This window comes from Mustelus asterias, chromosome 17 (assembly GCF_964213995.1).
Source record: "Mustelus asterias chromosome 17, sMusAst1.hap1.1, whole genome shotgun sequence".
Taxonomy (NCBI): Eukaryota; Metazoa; Chordata; class Chondrichthyes; order Carcharhiniformes; family Triakidae; genus Mustelus; species Mustelus asterias.
Window position 1 is genome coordinate 33,313,777 of NC_135817.1, and position 22,118 is coordinate 33,335,894.

General features: G+C 41.9%; 1 protein-coding gene across 13 annotated transcripts in view; it reads left to right on the forward strand.

Annotated features, from left to right (window-relative positions):
- Window positions 1–22,118, forward strand: part of LOC144506416 (dystrophin-like) — a 1,861,003-nt gene that overhangs the window by 583,047 nt on the left and 1,255,838 nt on the right. For all 13 annotated transcript variants that reach the window (XM_078232507.1, XM_078232503.1, XM_078232508.1 and 10 more), the window contains exon 7: window positions 12,660–12,778. In XM_078232507.1, the coding sequence (XP_078088633.1) occupies window positions 12,660–12,778 (119 nt within the window). The remainder of the gene's footprint in view (window positions 1–12,659; window positions 12,779–22,118) is intronic.

Genomic DNA, 22,118 nt, shown 5'->3' on the forward strand with positions numbered 1-22,118 from the left:
ACTACTGGAGCCCCTGAGGTGTTTCATTATTCCAGTCTCACCTGGCCTGAGTCAGGAACGTCAGGCAAGACAGTGGCTTTGGAATTCCAGCGAAAGTAAGTTGCTACAGAGTAGCAATCTGCTGGTGATTGTCACTGTGAGGAAATTATGGGCCATTATGTTTATAACATTGGCAAAGTCTAATTGCTGGCATTTTATCCGGTTTTGAGTGGGATGACTCTGGTGTGTGGCACAACCAATGGTGTTAAGCACTAAAGATTTGAGCACCTCAAAGTGTACAAAGTCAAGCTTACTGATTTAAATAGTGATGGAGGAAACAGCAGATGTTTTGTCGCCAGATTTAATTACAATTGGTTGTTCTCCCCTATGCAAATAGCAAGAGTGTTTTTAGATAGAGATCTATGACTACGCTGTCATTCCAGCTACTATTCTGTTAAAACCTAATATTTGAATCCCCTCACAAAGTCAAACAACTTCAACTTGGGATTTTATGCCGTCGTTATACTAGAGTGAAGGTTGAAGTGAGAAATCGTGCGTGCGTTTGTTTTAACAAATGAGAGTTTTAAAGGAGAGTGGAGTGCTTAGTTTGTGTGGTCCAATTCCTCAGCTGTACTTACAGTCGTTGAAGGATTGCGATTGTCAGTTAAGCTGTCAGATTGGGGCGATGATAGCTCCACTCCAACACGAGGCTACTTCGATCTTGGTGGAGGTGGAACGCTTGAATCTAAGTGCAGTTTGACTGCTCAATGCTTAGGTTTCTGTGCTGAATCTATGGCAATGTAAATTTGTTATGAAAGATCCTGAAACCAGGGTGTAAATAACACCGCTGCATCTATCTTGCTCACACTGTCACTCATCTGCAGATGGGAGCCTATGACCTTCAGTCAGTGTTGTTTACTGTAGGAGTTGCAGTGGTCTCTTTTCATGACCCTCACATCATTCTTGATCCCCCCCCTTATTTTCCTCCCTTTTACTTACAACTATGAGAAATTCATGATATATTTGTGCAGAGAGCTTAACTCTATTCCTCGATCAGTCTTGCAGTGTCCTGGTTTCAGCATATGCCTCCTCCAGTAATTATGCTCTTTGCTGGCTCTGTTAGTGTATTGATTCAAATTTTGTTTGATTGAATCCCTTGTTCAGTATGTTACCTTTAATCGATTAATACAACTCAATTTTCCCTTTGCTTGTCTGATTAATTCTCGGTTGTAGTTGCAATTGCAATGCCAGAGGATTTCTGGAAATCCTACAATCTAAGTATGAATTTCGATCACAGATTTTTAGGAAGCAGTTATTTTGCTTCCCTGATTTTATTATTTTTGCTGCGTTATTTTTTGGTTGCTTTTGTTGAAATCCATCACAAAGCAATGGTGTAGATCTTAATGTCCTAAAATAAAAACTGAAAATTCTGGAAATACTCAGCAGATGTTGCAGCATTTGTGGGGAGAGAAAGGGAATGAATATTTCAAATTGACAGGGCTTTATCAAAACTGGGATTACTTGGGGATGTAACAGTTTATAAACTCAGGAAAGTGGGGCAGCAGGGTTGATGGGGTGGTGACAGTGGGGGAATGGACCAAGGATAAAACAAAAGAGAAGAAGGAAGAGATTAAATGACAAATATCCAAGAGTCCATTTTCTGGAGAAGTAGAAACTTTAAAATTGTAAGTGAGATTAATTCCCACACTTAACGCAGTCAGGGGAATAAAATACTCCCTTTGATTGTTGCTCTACTACCAGTGCTTATGTTTGCACCAGTCAAGTTCCTCTAATTGTATGAAAACAGAAAATGCTGGAAATACTCAGTAGGTCGGGCAGCCCTTGTGGTGAGAGAAAAACAGTTAACATTCAAGGGCAATGACCTTTCGTCAGAACTGGGAAGAGTTAGAAATTCTGATTTATTATTGTCACATGTACTGGGATATGGTGAAAAGTATTCTTTCTTGCACTCTGCAGGCAAAAACATATCATTGATAGAGTACATGGGGAAGGAGGAAAAGAGAGGGTGCAGAATACAGTGTTACAATCATGGCTGGAGCGTTGAGAGATGTGACAGATTGAGGGGAAACCTGATAGAAGTCTACAAGATTATGAGAGGCATGAACAGAGTGGGTAGTCAGGAGCTTTTTCCCAGGGTGGAAGAGTCAGTTACTAGGGGGCACAGGTTTAAGGTGCGAGGGACAAGGTTCAAAGGAGATGTACGAGGCAAACTTTTTATACAGAGGGAGGTGGGTGCCTGGAACTCGCTGCTGGGGGAGGTAGTGGAAGCGGATACGGTAGTGGCTTTTAAGGGGTGTCTTGACACACACATATGAATAGTATGGGAATAGAGGCATATGGTCCCTGGAAGGGTGGGGGGTATTAGTTAAGTCAGGCAGCATGGTCGGTGCAGGCTTGGAGGGCCAAAGGGCCTGTTCCTGTGCTGTAATTTTCTTTGTTCTTTGTTGTTTGATTTTAAACAAGTGCAGAGGCAGGGAGATGGGAGGTGGATAGAAGAAAAGGGAAGGAAAAGATAGGGATAGAGAGATTAAATGAGAATTGGGATGATGGGGCAAGGCAAAAGTGGATGTTAATAGGACAAGTAAAGAAACAGAAGATGGATCAAGGGGAGGTACAAATAGTAAAGAGCAGAATTGAGGAGTGGACTAGAATGTAACTGATGGAGCAAGCCCTTCAGAAGGCTCAAAGGAGGGACGGAGGAACAGATATGTTTGATCATGGCTTTAGGCTAGAGGAAAAGATGACGCATGATCCAATGAATATGGAGGTTGTGGAATGGAGGGTGCTGACAGGTGAACCCTACTGTGGTCCTGGGAGGGAAGAGAAGAGTTGAGAGTATTATTGCATGAAATCGATTGGACAGTGATGAGGGTCCTGTTAATTGCATTGGAGGGGTTGAAAATTTTTCAGTTGATGAAAAGGCAAGACATCATCAGAAATGCTGGTGTGGAAGGTTGTATTGTCACAACAGATGCGATGGAGAATGGAAGAGAGTCTTTATAGGAAGGAGGGTGCTTGAAATGCAGTCAAGGTACCTGTGGTGATCATGGGTATCGAGGAAGGAAACAGTGAGAAATGAGCGATATAAAAAGAAAAAAAGCTTGCATTTATGTAATGCCTTTTACAACCAATGGATAGCCCAATAGTTTATAGTCAATGAAGTATCTTTGATGTGTAGTCACGGTTTAACATAGGAAACATGACAGCAAATATGTGCATGGCAAACTCCCTTAAACAGCAATGTCATAATGACTAGATAATTAGCTTTTTTATGATGGTTATAGACCAGTAAATGGTGGCCAGGGCATCAGGGAAATCCCCCAACCCCCCTGCAGTTGTTCAAAACAGTGCCATTAAATTATTTTTGAAAGTTTTGAAGTAAAATGAGGAATACATTTCAGCTGAGGAAAAGTTGAAACAAGTTTAAAATAAGTGTAAAAATTCACAAGTTGATTATGGCAGTTCAAAAAAATACAAGAATATGGGGAAACATTCACAAACTGACGTTAATTTGTTGAGAATTCATACCTTACAGGTCGGTCTTAAAGCCTGAATGTGTATTGTCCCTGTTTTTCCCTTTCACAAATCCTGTGCTTGAGGGGTAACTCGCTGTAAAATCAAGCTGCAAGTTTGAGCAATGTACCTCAGACTTGGGGCAGGATTTTCCAGCCACACTCGCCCCAAAACTGGAAAATCCCGCCCGAGGTCAATGGACTTTTACATGGTCCGTGTTCCGCCTACTACGATTCCCATGGTGGGCAGGATGGGAAAATTCCACCCTGGTGTTCAATGTCTCTTCCTCTTCCACATATCATTTTGGTTTTGTTTAGTGGCTATGCAAGGCAGTATGACACAGATATGAATACTTAATGGAGTGGGCTGGTTAACCTGTTGACACTCTTTATCATAGAATAATAGAATCCTACAGTGCAGAAAGAGGCCATTCGGCCCATCAAGTCTGCACCAACCACAATCCCACCCAGTCCCTACCCCCATATCCCTACCCCCATATCCCTACCCCCATATCCCTACCCCCATATCCCTACCCCCATATCCCTACCCCCATATCCCTACCCCCATATCCCTACCCCCATATCCCTACCCCCATATCCCTACCCCCATATCCCTACCCCCATATCCCTACCCCCATATCCCTACCCCCATATCCCTACCCCCATATCCCTACCCCCATATCCCTACCCCCATATCCCTACCCCCATATCCCTACATATTTACCCACTAACCCCTCAAACCTATGCATCCCGGGACACTAAGGGGCAATTTAGAATGGCCAATCAACCTAGCCCGCACATCTTTGGACTGTGGGAGGAAACTGGAGCACCCGGAGGAAACCCACGCAGACACAGGGAGAATGTGAAAACTCCATACAGACAGTGACCCGAGCCGGGATTTGAACCCAGGTCCCTGGAGCTGTGAAGCAGCAGTGCTAACCACTGCTACCATGCCACCCAAAAGTTTCTTTAGGGCTAAGTGATGTATAGCATCATAATTTTGTTGCTTTAAAGAAAACAAGTGCCGTAATACATTGGTTAAATGATATTTCTGTAAAATGGACAACTCCACAAGCGTGCGCCTTCGATAGTACCGGGTCCTGTCTGTACCAACATTATTTGAATCATTGTTTAGAAAGGATCAAGTGAACTCAGTTTCCTCATATCACTTTATTTATCAAGTTGATTTGCTCCTGTTGAAAAGTGCTGAATGAGCTTAAGGTACTGCCTGATTCTACAGCTTCTTGGCTTTCAATTTTACAGGGAAAGCCTGAAATCAGTGTGTAATTGAGATACAACCCAGTTAACAATTATACAATCAACCCACGAGGCCTTTATTGATGTTAGCAGATAATTGCAAGCACAGCCAACCTTCTGTCTCTTACACCGGTTTAGGTACTTTCTGAATTCTGCTGCACTTCTGAGGCAGTGACTCATTAATCAGAGACTGCTATCTTTGAAAGAACTTCAGGGAACATAATATTTAAGAGCCTAATAAAAACACAATGACTGGAATATTGGTTCCAGATAGAGGCTTACAGGGGTCCAAAATGCAGGCAGGACAGGTTCCCAACTCTGTACTCCTTGCTGGCCATGTTCACCAGGATGGCCCCATTGTCCCATCTGGTCCATGATGAAGACTAATTAAGATGGCTGAGGAGATCATTAAGAGTCCATTAATGGGGATATTGTGATTTCTATACTGCTACTTGGCCCTAAAGAATGGCAAGAGGATAACCAGCATTGTCTTAGGCAGACCAGGTGAAGGAAGGAAGGTTAGGAATGAGAAACCAGTCATGATTGTGGAGGGAATTAGCTGGCCTCTGTAAAAGGATGAACAAAGCTGAGTGGACTTGACCATTGGGTAACAGGTACCATCAGCCAACACGGGTTGGAGGAGGGTGGGTGGTAAGCATTTGGGCAGTTCAGGAGTCCCCGTCCCCATCCTCCCATACCCTGACATCATAAGGAGTTAAGACCAGGTGTCAAGGCTGCCAAAGACAACTGGGGATGTCATTTAATACAAGGAAGGTTGCAACTGTCAATGGAGGCATGGTTCTTGGATTTAGAGCCCAGAGATGATGAGGAGCAAAACTCTCTGCAGAAAGGGTGGAGCCACTTGGCTCAAGAGGGCAGATGAGAGGGACAAATGGCAGAAAAAACACTGAAACCATACACTCAACAGAGGATCCATGGAACTACTGGAGATGACCACAACCCATAAACCAGGAGCCTGCAACTTTCCAGATAGATGGCCATATTCATTTGTGCCCTCATCGCTGAAGATCTCACACCTCAGCACTGGTGACTATGACCTGCTAATGAGTGTCAAATTCACTGTGACCTTGAACATCTTTGCTTGTGGCTACTTCCAATGATCAGCTGTGAACATTGGTGGCAGTTTGCTAATGGCAGCACATGCCGGCAGCTTGCAGATTACCATTGCTCTATTTGTGAGAGCTGGACTATACATTCAATTCCAGACAGACGTGGCTTCATAGGGACAGAGAACAGTTTGTTTCATCACCATCACTGAATTCTCCCAGGTGCAGAGCATCATTGATTGCACCAGTGTGTCCATCAAGGCACTCAGTGACTGGCCATTCAACAGGAAGGACTTCCACTCAATGTTAAACTGGTCTGTGACCACAGCAAGACCTTCCTCCGTGTGTGCACTCGCTCTTCTGGCAGCTGCTATTACTCCTTGAATGGCTTCTATGGACAAGGGATATTAGTTGAAGAGATGGCTGCTTGCCATTTTACAGGAGCCCTAGACATAGACATAGATACAGATGTGAGACAACCAAAGTCACCTGCTCACCGGGATACACATGGAACAAGCCATCAGACTTCTGAAGGTGTAGTCCCTATGCATGGACAAGTGAGGTGGAGCCCTGCAATACATTACTGCAAGGGTCAGGGTCATTGTGGGACTGCTGTGCTCACCATAACATGGCAATCCAGAGAGGTGTGGACCTCAAAGACGGTGAGGCACTGCTAGGTGATAATTCATCAAAGGAGGACAAGGACATGGAAGAGGAGGTGGGAGGAGGATGTAGAACATAAAGTTGCTTCAGCTGTACAGATAAGTGACTGGATACAGCACATGGCATGAAGGTCTGATCAGAATACCATGAATCTTTTGATTCAAGGTGTTTTAGCTGAGCCCCTCTGACCTAGGATGAGTGGCAGGACAAATCTTATTTGGCCAATTACCCTATCAATCTGCTCTTGATCATCAACAAAGTGATGGAAGGGATCATTGACAATGTTATCAAGTGGCACTCACACAGCATAGATCTGCTCACTAAAGCTCAGTTTAGATTCTGCCAGGGCCACTAAGGCTCTGACCTCAGGCGAGGCTTGGTCCAAACATAGACAAAAGTGCTGAACCTGGGAGGTGAAGTGAGAGTGACTGCCCTTGATCTCAAGGCAGCATTTGACCAAGTGCGGCATCAAGGAGTTCCAGCAAAACTGAAGTCAATGGGAATCGGAGGGAAAACTCTCCTTTGGTTGGAGTCATACCTAGAACAAAGGAAGAACAAAGAAAATTACAGCAAAGGAACAGGCCCTTCGGTCCTCCAAGCCTGCACCGACCATGCTGCCCGACTTAATTAAAGCCCCCTGCCCTTCTGGGGACCATATCCCTCTATTCCAATCTTATTCATGTACTTGTCAAGATGCCCCTTAAAAGGCACTACCGTATCCGCTTCCACTACCTCCCCCGGCAACGGGTTCCAGGCACCCATTACTCTCTGTGTAAAAAATCTGCCTCATACATCTCTTTTAAACCTTGCCCCTCGCACCTTAAACTTATGCCCCCTAGTAATTGAATCTTCCATCCTGGGAAAAAGAAGATGGTAGTGTTTGTTAGAGGTCAATCATCTTCAGTTCCAGGACCACACTCCAGATGTACCTCAAGATAGTGTTCCAAGCCCAACTACATTGAGCTGCTTCATTAATGACCTTCCCTCCATCATAAGATAAATGGGGATGTTCACTGATCATTGCACAGATCATTGTGCAATGTTCAGCACCATTCACGACTCCCCAAGGACTGAAGCAATCCACATCCATATGCAGCAGGTCTGGACAGCATTCAGGCTTGGATTGATGTGTGGCAAGGAACATTCATGCCACACAAGTGCCAGGCAATGACCACCTCCAACAAGTGAAAGTCTATCCATCTCCCTTTGATATTCAGTATCATTACCATCAATGAATCTCCCACTAACAACATCCTGGGGGTTCCCATTGATCAGAAACTGAACTGGACCAGCTAGATAAATAATATGGCTACAAAGGCAGGTAAGAGGCTATGAATTCTGCAGCTAGGGCAGCACAGTGGTTAGCACTTTTGCCTCACAGCGCCAGGGTCCAAGGTTCAATCTGGTCTCGAGTTACTGTCTGTGTGGAGCTTGCACTTTCTCTCTGTGTCTGCTTGGGTTTCCTCTGGGTGCTCTGGTTTCCTCCCACAATCCAAAGATGTGTGGGTTAGGTTGATTGACCATGCTAAATTGACCCTAGTGTCAGGGGGATTAGCGGGGTGAATGTGTGGGGTTGCAGGGATAGGGCCTCAGTAGGATTGTGGTCGGTGCTGGCTCGATTGGCTGAATGGCCTCCTTCTGTACTGTCGGAATTCTATGAGTATCTGATCTCTTGACTGGCTAACGTTCTTCTATTTACAAGGCACAAGTTAGGCTTATGATGGAATACTCTCCACTTGCCTGCATGAGTGCAACTCGAACAACACACAAGAAACTCAACACCATCTGGGACAAAACAACCTATCTGACTGGCACCCCATTCATCACTTCAACCATTCACTCTCACCACCATCAGCACACAGTAGAAGCAGTGTATACGATCTACAAGATGTCCTGCACCAGTACCTCAATAACCCCTACTATGACAATACCTTTCAAACTTGCATCTCCATCACTTAGATAAGGATAAGTGCTGCAGATGTATGGGAACACCACCATCTGCAAGTTCCCCTCCAAGAGACACACTATCCTGATTTTGGAACTATATTACTGTTCTTTCACTGATACTGGGTCAAAATCCTGCAAGTTCCTCCATAATAGCGCTGGTGCACTGCATGGACTGCAGTGGTTCAAGAAGGCAGCTCCTTAGGCATGCTGGCATTCCAGGATTGTCCTGGACTCGCCAGGATTGAAGATTAATCTCCAGGATACTGCTATTTGCCACCTTGGAGAAAAATTATTGGAAAATTTAAAAAGTTTTTTTGGTATTTTCTTTAAACGTTTCTCTTCGCCAGCTAACAGTCAAGCATCATCTATTCAGGTAGTGTCTTTTTGCCTTCCAATTGGCGTAGGAAGACAGCGCATCACAAGGATGGATGTGTTGGCTGACTAATGATGTATGGTGGGAAGTAACATGATGAAACCTCCAGGAAGCATTTAATCGCAGTTGACAGCCATAGTCATCCTGAATAGCCATCTGCATTTTCCCGCGGTGACGTGCAGCATCCGCTGTGCCAACATTGCATAGGAGCGCTAGGACAGGCAAAAGCACCTGTGAGATAGGCATGAAGTGAAAACTTTGGGGTGATTAGTTCAATTGTGTATGTGCTGTTGGAGATGCTGTTGAATCAAGTTGTTGCTGTTTTTTTTGTGTGGGTTGCTTTCATATGGTATAGGACAGCTTTTTGAATTTTTGTCCAAATTTTTTCAGTTAACATTATTTCTGAGTTGGTATTTCAGCTTGTTATGCCACCAAAATCTAGGGTAGATCTGCTGTTCCTGTAGATTTGCAAATTTTCTGTAAATGCTTTTAGTGTGACAGTTTCTCAACATTTCCTCCTGCAAAACAGCCAGTGATCGCTTGTCTAACCAACCCCTACAATCTGAAACCAGCATCTTCTGCTTGTTGCAGTGTTGAATCAAAATAGTTCAGGTGGGATAGTTAACCTTGTTCATGTTAAATTGCTTACCAGACTTCACACAGGATTGTTCCTGCATCTGTTCTTTCTGTGGAAAGGGGATAATATTGAAAGCTATGCTCAATAATACCGAAGTTACGAAATTCTCCTGTGCTGAATAAACAATTGAAACCACAGGCAGAACTAATGCCATATCTGGAACTATAACCTTTAACCATATGACATTGGAGTAATCGAATTGTTGATGAAATGTTTCTAACATATATAATTGTAATAGCTGCTCGATCCACTGATGAGACAACATGATCCTAGGAAATGGAGAAGTTGCCTTCGTTTTTGAGAAAACAGTATCCAATGTTAAAACATTGTTGTCAAGCATCAATCCTTAACAAAGTTTCTTCTCAACAGATACTTCTATTTCTATTATTGTGACAGGGGAATACCCTTGCAAATAGAGTTAATTTCACTAATTCAGGGAGTTATATCTGGGTCTTTTTGAAATATGGACACCCAATCCGTTGAAGGCTGCTGGTGATTTTCTTTCACATTAAAACATAAACCACACAAGATTATGACTTCAGCATCAACTCATTCAATTGTCAGCAGATTTAAAATTTACACTTCTTATTGACAATCTTGTGAAAATCTGTGCAAGTTAGATCTCTTGATGGCTCAGGTTCCATTGAATACTTAAGTCATATTGACCAAGGGGGGAAACCCAAACTCAGTTTGCTGCATTTGCTGATTTAGACTGAAGTAGAACTGGGATGGTATCATGATCCTTAATGCAGTTGGGTTAGCGAGGGGAATATCAGTTAAGAGTTCCTTCTCCCGCTTACTGTTCAGTTGCCTCCACTAAAATGCATATCAGATGAGATTGAGAACAGGCCTGGTTGTGTTGGCTCTGCAGTTTGCTAACCAATTGTGACACACACAGTTGAGGCTCAGATATCCAGATTTCTTATAAGCTTACAAGATGGTACCCTGGCCAGCAGCCTGTCAGAATCCCTGAGCAAACGTACCTTGAATTCCAAACTGACAGACAAGAGAAAGAGATCAGAACTTGTCAGGCAGTCCATTTCACTGCTTAACATGGATTGCAACATCCTTTCCAAGTCATCACTAATCAGGCCAAGTCTGTTCTGAAACTGGTGTCAGACCTGTGCTTTAACTTGCAGGAAGATCGTTGATATTCCTCATGGTAGTGAGTGTTACGAGCACCAATGTGCAGGATAGGAGAGTGTCTAATCAGCTTGGACCAAGAAGAGCTTTAATTGAATATCACACACTGGGGGAAACAGTGGCATAGTGGTAATGTAATCTAGAGGCCCAGGTGTTGACGAGGGTTCAAATCCCACCATGGCCACTGGTGGAAATTAAATTCAGTTAATAATCTGGAATGGAAAATCTAGTTACAGTAATGGTGACCACGAAACCATTATCGATTGACATAAAGGCCCATCTGGTTCACTAATGTCCTTCAGGGAAGGAAATCCACCGTCCTTACCTGTTCTGGCCTGTATGTGACAGGATGGGCAATAAGAATGGCCTTGTCAGTCATGCCCACATCCCATGAAAGAATAAAGAAACAAATGATAGATGTACTCTACAAAATAGGGTTTGGGGAAGGATAGGTATGTCTGCATATATATCTGTTAGAGCCTTCATACACATCTGATATCTCAGATCTCCATCTGAGATGTGTGTTTGCAAGGAATGCTTGGAAAGAAGTGTGGCTCTTTTTCTTGAGGTTCATTCTGAGCAGCTCTTCAATGCAGGATTCTGTCCTCTATGGACTATTCTTAGGGACACACGCTGAGGTAAACATCAGCTGTTACTGGAGAGTCCTCGACTCAGTGAAAGATGCTCTTTGCTCTACCCGAAACCTGGTGGTCATCCAAGGTGAGGTGTTGTCCACAACCAAATGTTGCTCAATGGCACATTCCATAGTCCAGAGCTATGTGCTGGGGAATGCTCTTCAGCTTAGTCCAACCAGTGTACAGGATTAATGGGGGAACAGTTCACAGTTTTCGTCCTTCTGTCAAAACAAACCAAGAGGCTGGAACTTTTGCAAAACCCCTTGGGCTATATACATTGGACTATATGCATCAGAAAATGTTCAAATGTAAGTGCGAACTGCATTGTAAGTGCAGTGAAGCATCCTGGAGTGCATTTATTTCGTCAATTAACTGTAATTCACTTCATGTGATGTCAACCCTGAATTGCATTGTATGTACCTTACAAATTTGATGAATAAAGTATATTTTGGGGAAAAACTATCTCAGCAAGTCATGGGAATAAGATGCTGTGTGGTGACTAGCACCATTACATTGTGCCATTAACGATTGTTGAATCCTTTTGAGGAATTGGGAGAAAACTGGTAAGAAAATGTACATTGTTACAAATGTGAAATTGATGCAATCTAACCCTAACACATTTTTAAAGAGAGTTACTGTCATGCTGATTAACTCACCATATTTATCATTAGCAAGGAATCATGTCTTCATTCTATCCCATGTACTTCTTGGGGTTACCTTTAAAAAATCTAACCTCTTCTCCTTTTCTATATAAAACCACAACTGATGTCATCACACTGCTGTAGGAGAGCATTTCCAGTCAACCCACTACGGCTTGCTCCTTTCTCTAGTGTTAATCCTAATAGTTTTGAGCATTAGTTTCTTACTCGTATTGAAAGGAACTACGCAAAGAAGAAAAAAATGCACTGTTGTCTCTTATAATAGGCCTGCTTACCAGGTGCTCCACTACTGGGAGCCATTAATGTTTGATGATTGAAGCACAGGAGTAGACAATGTTGCACATGTGTCACTCCAGGGAATTTCTTCACACCGCTAGTTACCATGCAATGTTGGCAATGTATTGGGAGCATATTTCCTGCTTATTCTGCTGGCTGTAAAATATTTCATTTAGATGAGGATAAAAGTATGTTTTAAACAGAAATAAAATACAAGACATTTAAAAATAATTATCTCCCCATTCCTCTCCTCCAGAATGTTGACCTTTTAAATATTTACAAAGCACTGATCCTCTCGACTTCCTAATGCAGGTTCACTGTGATCTTTTAAAATGAGGGACCTGGGATTCACAAAATTAACAATATATAGCTATCCCCTAGAGTAATAGCCCCTTTGACTTCTATTATTAGGTAGTAATTTGAAGTGGAATTGATTTTAATCCAACAAGAACTAAGATTGACTTTATAATTTGCTTCATTGTACTTGCAGGCCTGACCTCTTTGACTGGAAGGATGTGGCAAAACTGCAGTCGGCACATGAGAGACTGGATCATGCATTCAATGTGGCTAAAAAGAACCTTGGCATTGAGAAGTTGCTGGATCCTGAAGGTTGGTGTAGAGTTTAGAGCTTCAGGAACCAAATCAAATATGAGTTTAATTTTTAAGAAGGACTAAACATTACACTATTGATTTCCAATAAAGCTGCAGTACATCAGTAACAAAATCTTTAAAAAAAAGCTCAAACTTGTTTTATTTATTCTACTGTATATATTTATTCAGAAAATACATTTTAAAAACTTGCATTTGGTTCCTTGTCTGAATAGTTAAAATTAGTAATTACAGTGTGTCATGTAGCACTGAGCCAAATGGACCAGGAAATATCCTATCTTTAATTCCTGGTCAAAGCTGAATTAAATAACCTGAATCAGGATAGAAGTGAGACAAACACAATTCTTCTCAAAATCCCCAATTTGGAAAAGGGAAGATAAAAATCAAAGTTTCCATTCCTGATGCAGAACAGAGAGAAATGTACCCCTGAATGAATGACTGAATATAAAATAATTGAGTTAAGTCACGTAGATCGCTATAGTCTGTTGTGACCTCCAGTGTCTTCATGTGTCCTGCACAGTGACTGTACAGAATATCTATGCTGCCAGGTTGGTGTCCCTCTTCACTTAATTAAAGCTGTGGAGTAAGGTTGTTTTTTTTGTTGCATTGGATACCATCATGACTGCACACTGAGACAGGACCTTAAAGGGAGATGTTGACTGCTGAAGACATGTCACCTGGTTAAACAAGGCAAAATAACTAGTTTGATTCATTATGAATTAACTCATTTTTTGAGGTGACATCTTGCCTTGTGAACAAAGCCAAATGACCAGAAAGTGATTGGTATTGCACAATAAATCTTGGAGAGCTTTATGTATTTTGTTTTGCAATTATCCTGATCTTGGAACCTTTCAATAGGATGGGAGCAGGGAAATATTATAGAGATGAGGTTTGAACAGAGAGTGGATGCAAGTGCTCTTCATTTAGCCACTGATGTGATAGCTACAGCAGTGATTCCAGTGGGAGGGCATCAGCCCAAAGATCAAAAATAACTGTCCAGGCAGAAATAATAAGAACCATGTCTTCTCTGTCATTGCTAATGGATTTTATTCATGGTCCTGGAATTATATTTACACTTTTCATCCTGAGCCAGGAGATCCATACACCCAGCATATGTGCTAGCTCATTCAAGGATTGAAGTGCAAAAAGGTGGTTGATGCACAGTTAGTGAATAGAACTGTATTGCCAGAGTATGCCAGATCGTAAAATGTGGATATGCTTACCTTTTCACTCTCAATAATGCATTTATTCAGGCAGACAATCAAGCTTAGAGAGAGAGAGAGAGGATGCATGGCCATGTCCTTGTCTAAAACCAGACATGCAGTTGATAAGTGAATTGCATCCACTGACCTTAACTTAATCATTGTATTCATATGGAGCTCTTTGATTAGATTGAGGAGCCATGCATTGGATCTGTGTGTCACAACTGATAAGTAGACTATGTCTGATTAAATCACTTCTGAGTTCAGCAGAATCATAGCCACTTTTATACTGATGCATGTTTACCAGGAGACCAGGATCTATGAGCTGACATTTAATAATCACACTGCTAAACCTAGTTCCCCTATCCTGACACCAAAATCATAAACCCAATTTATTATGAGTCGACTGTTCAGCCAGCAGGATAAAGGGGTTTGATTTAATATCGTGAATGCCAGCACCTGGTTGCCCTCTGCCAATTGTAGAATCAGGCCGAAATGAGCACTGATTAAATGCCATCTAGTTTCTTAATCTATTTCGACTTCTTGGAGCCAATAGATTTATGATATTTACACCTTTTTATCTGTACCCTTCTGAACTTTTCAATTATTCTATTAATTATTCATAATTTCCACTCTCCCATTGTTGTTTTCCCTTCTTTTGTGTTGGTGTTTCTTTTATATCTTAATCAGATTACTCTTTACTCTCTGTTTCTCAGTTTTCTTTCGCTCTGTGATGTCCTTCACATCCCTCTCACACTCCCTTCCTTCACCTCTTATTTTTTCGCTTGCCCCTTCCTTCAATTCCCTTGCCCTCCTCCTTCAACTCTCCTGCTCTTCTTTTCTCTCAATCCTTCCTTCATCCCTTGCCACCCCCTTCAATTGTCTGATCCGCTTCTTTATTTTTCTCTTGTCTCCTTCATTTTTCTGTTTCTCCTTCATCTCTTTCACCCTTTCCTTCACCTCTGTTACTTTCATTGCGCCTCATTTGCCTCCTTCTCTTTCCCCTTCACTTTTTCGCTCTCTACCATCCTATCCCATGCTTCCTCAATTTCTGCCTATTTCTCCTCACCTTTTTTGCACTTTATCTGCCTTTTTTACTCCTCTGTTTCTCTCTCTCTCCCACTCACATTCTTGCACCCACTCTCCAGCTTTATTTTTCATAGTCTTTCTCATAAGCAGCCAAGAGAGAAGCATTAGCTTTGGCCAATATTTGATACAGGGAGATTTTGGTGACATATCCACACACTTGTTATAGGTGAATGCTTGGATCTGAGAGTCTTCTGGTTGGTGAGACTATGCAGTTGGGTTAGCAATGGTGCTGCCATGCTCTAGTTTGCTAGTGTTCTGTGCAATTAAGTAATTGGAGGGGGGAACATTTATTTTCCTGTTATCAGATCAGATGTTTCTGATTGCTGTGCTTTCTGGTAGATGGCGGCCTTAATTGGAATCAAGAGCTACTGTTCTGAGCACTGTTAAATTTGGAAGTTGGTTGAATTGGTAAACAAACTGAGGTTTGGACACTCCATGTTAGAAATACAAACCCTGGATGTGCTGTATTGGAGAAAATGAATGGGCTTTTCTTGACACTTCAGGAGTCAATCCATCAGACAACAGAGAGGGAGCAAGGATACATCCTTGTCTGCTGTGAACATAGGAATAACAGTAGAGCATTCAGTCCCCAAAGCCTATTATATTATTCTATTAGATCATGGCTAAATTAAACTCCATGGGTGGGATTTTATGACCTCTCTCGTCCTGAAATCATAAAATCCTGCCTGAGATCAACGGATCTTTGCATGTTCTGTCCTCGCCTGCTCTGATTCCAGGGGCGGGCGGGATGGCAAAATTCCAGCTCATATTTTTGATATTCTTAACCAGTAAAATCTGATTACTCTCAGCCTTAAACATTTTAATCCACCTGGCAAGCTCAGCTAATTGTTGGAGGGTGTTCCTGATAACCACAATACTGTAAAAAGTATGCTTTCCGATTCTACTAGCCTGGCTCTAATTTCATGATTATTGCACTTTGTTCTGGATTTCACCTTGTTTTGTTGTACCTAGCATAGCTCTCTCTAACACAACAAAAAAAATGCTGGAAAATCTCAACAGATCTGACAGCATCAGTGGAGAGAGAATAGAGCTAACATTTCGAGTCTGGATAACCCTTTGTCAGAGTTCATAGCTCGTTCTAACCTGCACAGCAACCAAGAGTTCCTGTGTAGTCTGCACACAAGTTGGCCCCTTTAAGTCATGATCCTGCAGAGGGACCTGGGTGCCCTTGTGCAGGAATCTCAAGGAGTTGGTTTGCAGGTGCAGCAGGTAATTAAGAAGGCAAATGGAATTTTGTCCTTCATTGCTAGAGGGATGGAGTTTAAAAACAGCGAGATTATGTTGCAGCTGTATAAGGTGCTGGTGAGGCCACATCTGGAGTACTGTGTACAGTTTTGGTCGTCTTGAGAAAGGATATACTGGCACTGGAGGGGATGCAGAGGAGATTCACTAGGTTGGTTCCGGAGTTGAGAGGGGTGGCTTATGAGGAGAGACTGAGTAGATTTGGGCTATTCTCATTGGAATTCAGAAGAATGAGTGGAGATCTTATTGAAACACATAAGATTATGAAGGGAATAGATAAGATAGAAGCAGGGAAGTTGTTTCCACTGGTAGGTGAAACTAGAACTAGGGGGCATAGCCTCAAAATAAGGAGAAGCAGATTTAGGACTAAGTTGAGGAGGAACTTCTTCACACAAAGGGTTGTGAATCTGTGGAATTCCCTGCCCAGTGAAGCAGTTGAGGCTACCTCATTGAATGTTTCTAAGGCAAGGATAGATACATTTTTGAACAGTAAGGGAATTAAGGGTTATGGTGAGCGGGCGGGTAAGTGGAGCTGAGTCCACAAAAAGATCAGCCATGATCTTATTGAATGGCGGAGCAGGCCAGAGAGGCCAGATGGCCTACTCCTGCTCCTAGTTCTTATGTGCAACAAAAAATTATAGGGGCCACGTGCTTAAACAAACATTTTAGAGGGTGTGTTAGGACTTACTTTGTTAAATTCCTTTGTCATTTTAAACAACTTGATTAGATTCAGGTAGGAAAATGAAGAACTTTATAAATAAAGACACAGAAACTCTCCAGTAATTCACATTTCGGGTTGGAATTTGGGATGGAACTTAGCCAGGTTGCACTCCAGTTTGACACTGTCCAAGCTCCAAACACTTTAAAGCAAACACTGTAGTGTAAATGAGGAAACTACATCACAGAGTCATAGAGGTTTACAGCATGGAAACAGGCCCTTCGGCCCAATTTGTCCATGCCGCCCAGTTTTTCCCACTAAGCTAGTCCCAATTGCCCGCATTTGGCCATATCCTTCTATACCCATCTTACCCATGTAACTGTCTAAATGCTTTTTAAAAGACAAAATTGTACCCGCCTCTACTACTGCCTCTGGCAGCTCAATCCAGACACTCACCTGTGTGAAAAATTGCCCCTCTGGACTCTTCTCTATCTCTCCCCTCTCAACCTAAACCTATTCTCTCTAGTTTTAGACTCCCCTACCTTTGGAAAAAATGTTGACTATCTACCTTATCATGCCCCTCATTATTTTATAGATCTCTATAAGATTACCCCTAAGCCTCCTATGCTCTCAGGCAAGAAGTCCAGTCTATCCAGCCTCTCCTTATAATTCAAACATCACTCATTATATTTTGTTCCGCTCTGCTCTTTACTAGGGCTGTGGGTTGGTGATGGCTGAGTGTTGCAAAAATGTCAGATCAGTTTCAAAGTACAATCAATTACACAGCAATCAAGAACAATTTTGAACTTAGCAGATGAAAGGGACACACAATATTGTTTTTACAAGCTTGAAGCACTCCGAGGGCCCACAAATTTGCTAAACCTTCAGGAGTGTTGAAGTGTTCTGCTAAAAGAACTTTTAAGCACTGAACATATGGCTGTCATCACATGATCCGACAACTTGGACTGCACATTGTTCCAACTAAATATGATTAACCGGACACTTCAGCAGATAAGGCCCCACAAATATATAAACTCAATTAGTCCTTGGACCGCCAATTTAATCATTGTGGTGCTGAATCTGAAAGAATGGTTCAGTGTCAAGCTCAGATCCCACCTCACATCTAATCTCTTCACACACACACACCCTCCCCCACCCCCCCACTACTTCCTTCCATCTGAAAAATCTTATCTCCTTCCACCCTTATTGCTCCTTTTTGTTGCTGAAATCATAATTTATATTTTTGTCCATGTGAGAGTGAGGCCCATCTTGGAAAATTCAGAAAGAAACAAAGCAGGAAGGAGGAAATCTATGACAGAATTAAATTTTTCAAAAATAATTAATTTTTAAAAAAGTTTTGTGCAATTGGGAGATATTGAGCTGCAGAGGAATTATTTTATGAAGGTAAGTTCCAAAACAACCTATCAGATCAAACTCACTTTACCACATGCCTGATTGGAAATAACTGAATATGTGTTTGTGATGAGCATATATGGACTCTGCTAAATTCTCAAAATATAAAGGAGGAATATGCTTACTAACAAATTCAATCCCTCGAAAATTAATTTTTGGCATTAATGACAACAACTACATTCTGTTGCAGAAATGATCTGCAAGATATTTTCCATTAGATTGTTGTTACTGAGGGAGACGGTGGCCGAGATTCGTCGCATCCATTTAGAGTGGGGGAGGAGAATCCAATAGGAGTTCCCAAATGGCTTTTACGATGATGGGATTCTCTCCCCCACCCCCAACCAATGACATAATGGAGTTCCCGCCATGAAAGATTGGGAATCCTGTTAACATCTTATTAGCGGGCACCTCCACACCCACATATTTGCAGTATACTGCAATCAATTGCTTGAAATATTGAATCTCCTAACTCAAATCTTTGCTATTTTCCTCTCCCTTGTGTCACCACCACCAATATGACATCAGCAGGGTTTACAACAGGTCCTAACAAATGGGAGGGACCTGGCAAAGAGAACCCGTTGGGGTCGTGCAGGTAAGTACAGCCCACATAGAGGTGAGGGTTTTGCCCTGAAAATGTCTGTGCAGTGCCCCCCTGTGCTGGGGCAGTAATGGGGGCAAAGCTGGGGCAGGTGGATCTCCATTGGACAAGTCTGTGGGGTAGTGGATTCCCCATTTCTGTGAACAGGGGGGTGTTTCCTGTGTCTGTGGGTAAGGAGGTGTTCCTCATGTCTTTGGGGGTGGGAGTATCCCTTATCTATGAGTGGGGTTCCCATGTGTAGGAGTTCCTTCTATTTTTTTTTAGATTGGAGTGCCATAGCCTGCCCTTCAGTGTGATGTTGTGGCACCACCTCCAGCATTTGTTTTAACCAAGTTTCAAAAAACATGGTGGTGAAGCCTGTGGGCAGCACACAGCTTTTCCTGCCTGAGTTGACACTGAGTTTAAAAATGATAAAATTCTGCTCAGTGAAATAATTGATTGGCAATCCCTGCGTACAGAAAGAGTAAGCAGAAACAGAGAGAGGCTGTGAAACGAGAGATGCCCAGAGACACTCAGCCCTGGAGATGAATAGGGACAGAATCTCAGGATGACATTAAGCAGTAAAATGGCACAAAACTGCAAATGGTTGCAAAAGGGAGTAGAGAATAGCTAAGATTTGAGTCCGGAGATTCCATATTTCAAGCAATTGATTGCAGTATACTGCAAATATGACTGGAAGCCCTAAATGGTTTGTTGCTTCCACAATGGAGCAGCTTGAAACTTGGCGGGCAGGTCTGTCTAATGTTCCGGGACAGAGTAAGAGACACCACAGCACATGGTTCACAAGAGAGACAATGATATATAGGTACAGAATGGAGATCCTGCAAAAGAGATTTCAGGAGTTGGGAGAAAAATAGTAATTTCAGTATTATTCCTGTATCATACATCTTTAGAAAAAAAAACTGATGAATGTGTGGTCGAGAGAGAAGGGGTTCAAGTTCTTAACCTTTTGAGATCAATTCTGGGAAAAATAGATATCTGACTGTACATTTAAAGACTGTTAATTTGAAGACATTTGGGACAAACTTAAATGAGAAAAATGGGAAGAAGGGAATCAGGATATTGAATTCAATGATCAGCCATGATCAAAATGAATGGTGGGCAGAGCAGGCTTGAAGGGCCGAATGGCCTACTCCTAGTTTCTATAAGTAGATAACAGGGATGAGTGATGTGAATATAGCAAGAAAGATCACAAATGGTCTAAGATGTGTTTATATGAATGTCAGAATCATAAAATATAAAATGTTTATTGGAAGTAATAGGATGCTAATGGATAAAAATGGGGAAACTGGAAGTTGGTTAAAGAATGACAATGTATGTGGAACAAATCTGCAGGGATATGTGTGCTTCAAGAAATGGTGTGATGCCATTTATGGCTGGACCCAAGAGAGGTTGAGACATTGTTTAAGAGAAAGAACTGGGAATTGTCCAGTCCATCTTTGGGCTGATATCTGGAACATCTGGAGAGGATGAAGTTAATGATAGGCATATGTTACATGCCACCACAGAATAAAATAGCAATTGATGTACTGCTATGGGAGGTCATGAAAAAGATGAGTGCTAAGACCTCCATTGTAATCATGAGGAATTTTAATCTTTGTGTCGTTCCTGCAGCTTGCAGTGTGTGCACAAAGCTACCAGCACCAGAAAAGAACCTTTTGTTAAACAATAAGTGGGGGAATGTAATCTTCAATTTGCTCCAACTGATGGAGAGGAATTAATGCATGATGTTGAATTATGGGAAAGATTTACAGTCAATTGATCATACAGTTGTTCATTTTAAGGTTAGAATGAGTTGACGACAGAACAGATAACTAAAACTATTAAGCAATTGGATTTTAGCATCATAGGCAGTTCGGGAATAAAATGCTGAGTCCAACACTTATCCTTATTCATTAGAGAGATATTTACCTTGTACCCGATCAAGTATTTTCACATCAATTTAATTTACCCTGGACCATGACCAGTTAAGCTGTGTTGTTTTTATTTTATCACATGCCACATGCTTGTGTTTTGACTTTGGGAACATTGAGGCCACTTTCTTCCTCAGAATGGTTTTAAAGGATGATGTTTTAATTTGTGTGCATTATGTCCACCTAGTAGGACCAACACCATCCCCCCTACCTACTTCTCCAACCATGCCAATCTCACTCAAGTTGTGCATCAACTATGTAAATTTAGCCCTATTACAATATAAAACTCTCATTAAATTGTTAGCAATATTGGCTTCAGTCTTCAAGTTGAATCTAAAAGCATTATGGTTGTTTCTGCCTCAGTGTCCCTCTAGTTTAAAGTTTCAAAGTTTATTTATTAGTGTCACAAGTAGACTTAGATTAACACTGCAAAGAAGTTACTGTGAAAATCCCCTAGTTGCCACACTCTGCTGCCTGTTTGGGTACACTGAGGGAGAATTTAGAATGGCCAATGCATCTAACCAGCACCTCTTTTGGACTGTAGGAGGAAACAAGGGCACCCAGGGGAAACCCACGCTGACACGGGGAGAGGGTGCAGACTCCACACAGACAGTGACCCAAACCGGGAATCGAACCCGGGTCCCTGGTGCTGTAAGGCTACGAACACAAAATGCTGATACCACATCAGGGTCACTCTGAACAATATGGATAGGGCATGTGATTTTTCCTAGTGTTAGTGTATAGGCTTTCATTGTGATTAAGCATTGATTCTGTTCAAAAATCAATAGGATTTTTGAAATATTGAGGTCAAGAGGTCATAGTTCTATTAAACACACAGTACATGCAATAATATTGACACATACACTTAAAATATTGAATTCATAGCCAAACTTGATGGTTGGATACTTCTGCAATCGATTATCAAACCCATTTGAATCCATATTCCCTTTACTGTCTACCATTTGTTTCTGTACTACAGATTGCTTATCAAAATGTCAATACAAACTACACATGACTAATCACACTTTGTCATGTGTATAGTTTGATGTCACTAAGTTACAGAGTAACACTAATGGGGGGTAATTTTATGATACTGCCAAAGATTGACCGAGGTGACATTTAAACATCCTACTTTCATCTTTCTTAGAAATCTTTTTTTTAGCTCCTACTGTGTGACAATTTATATCTTTCTACGTTATGTGAT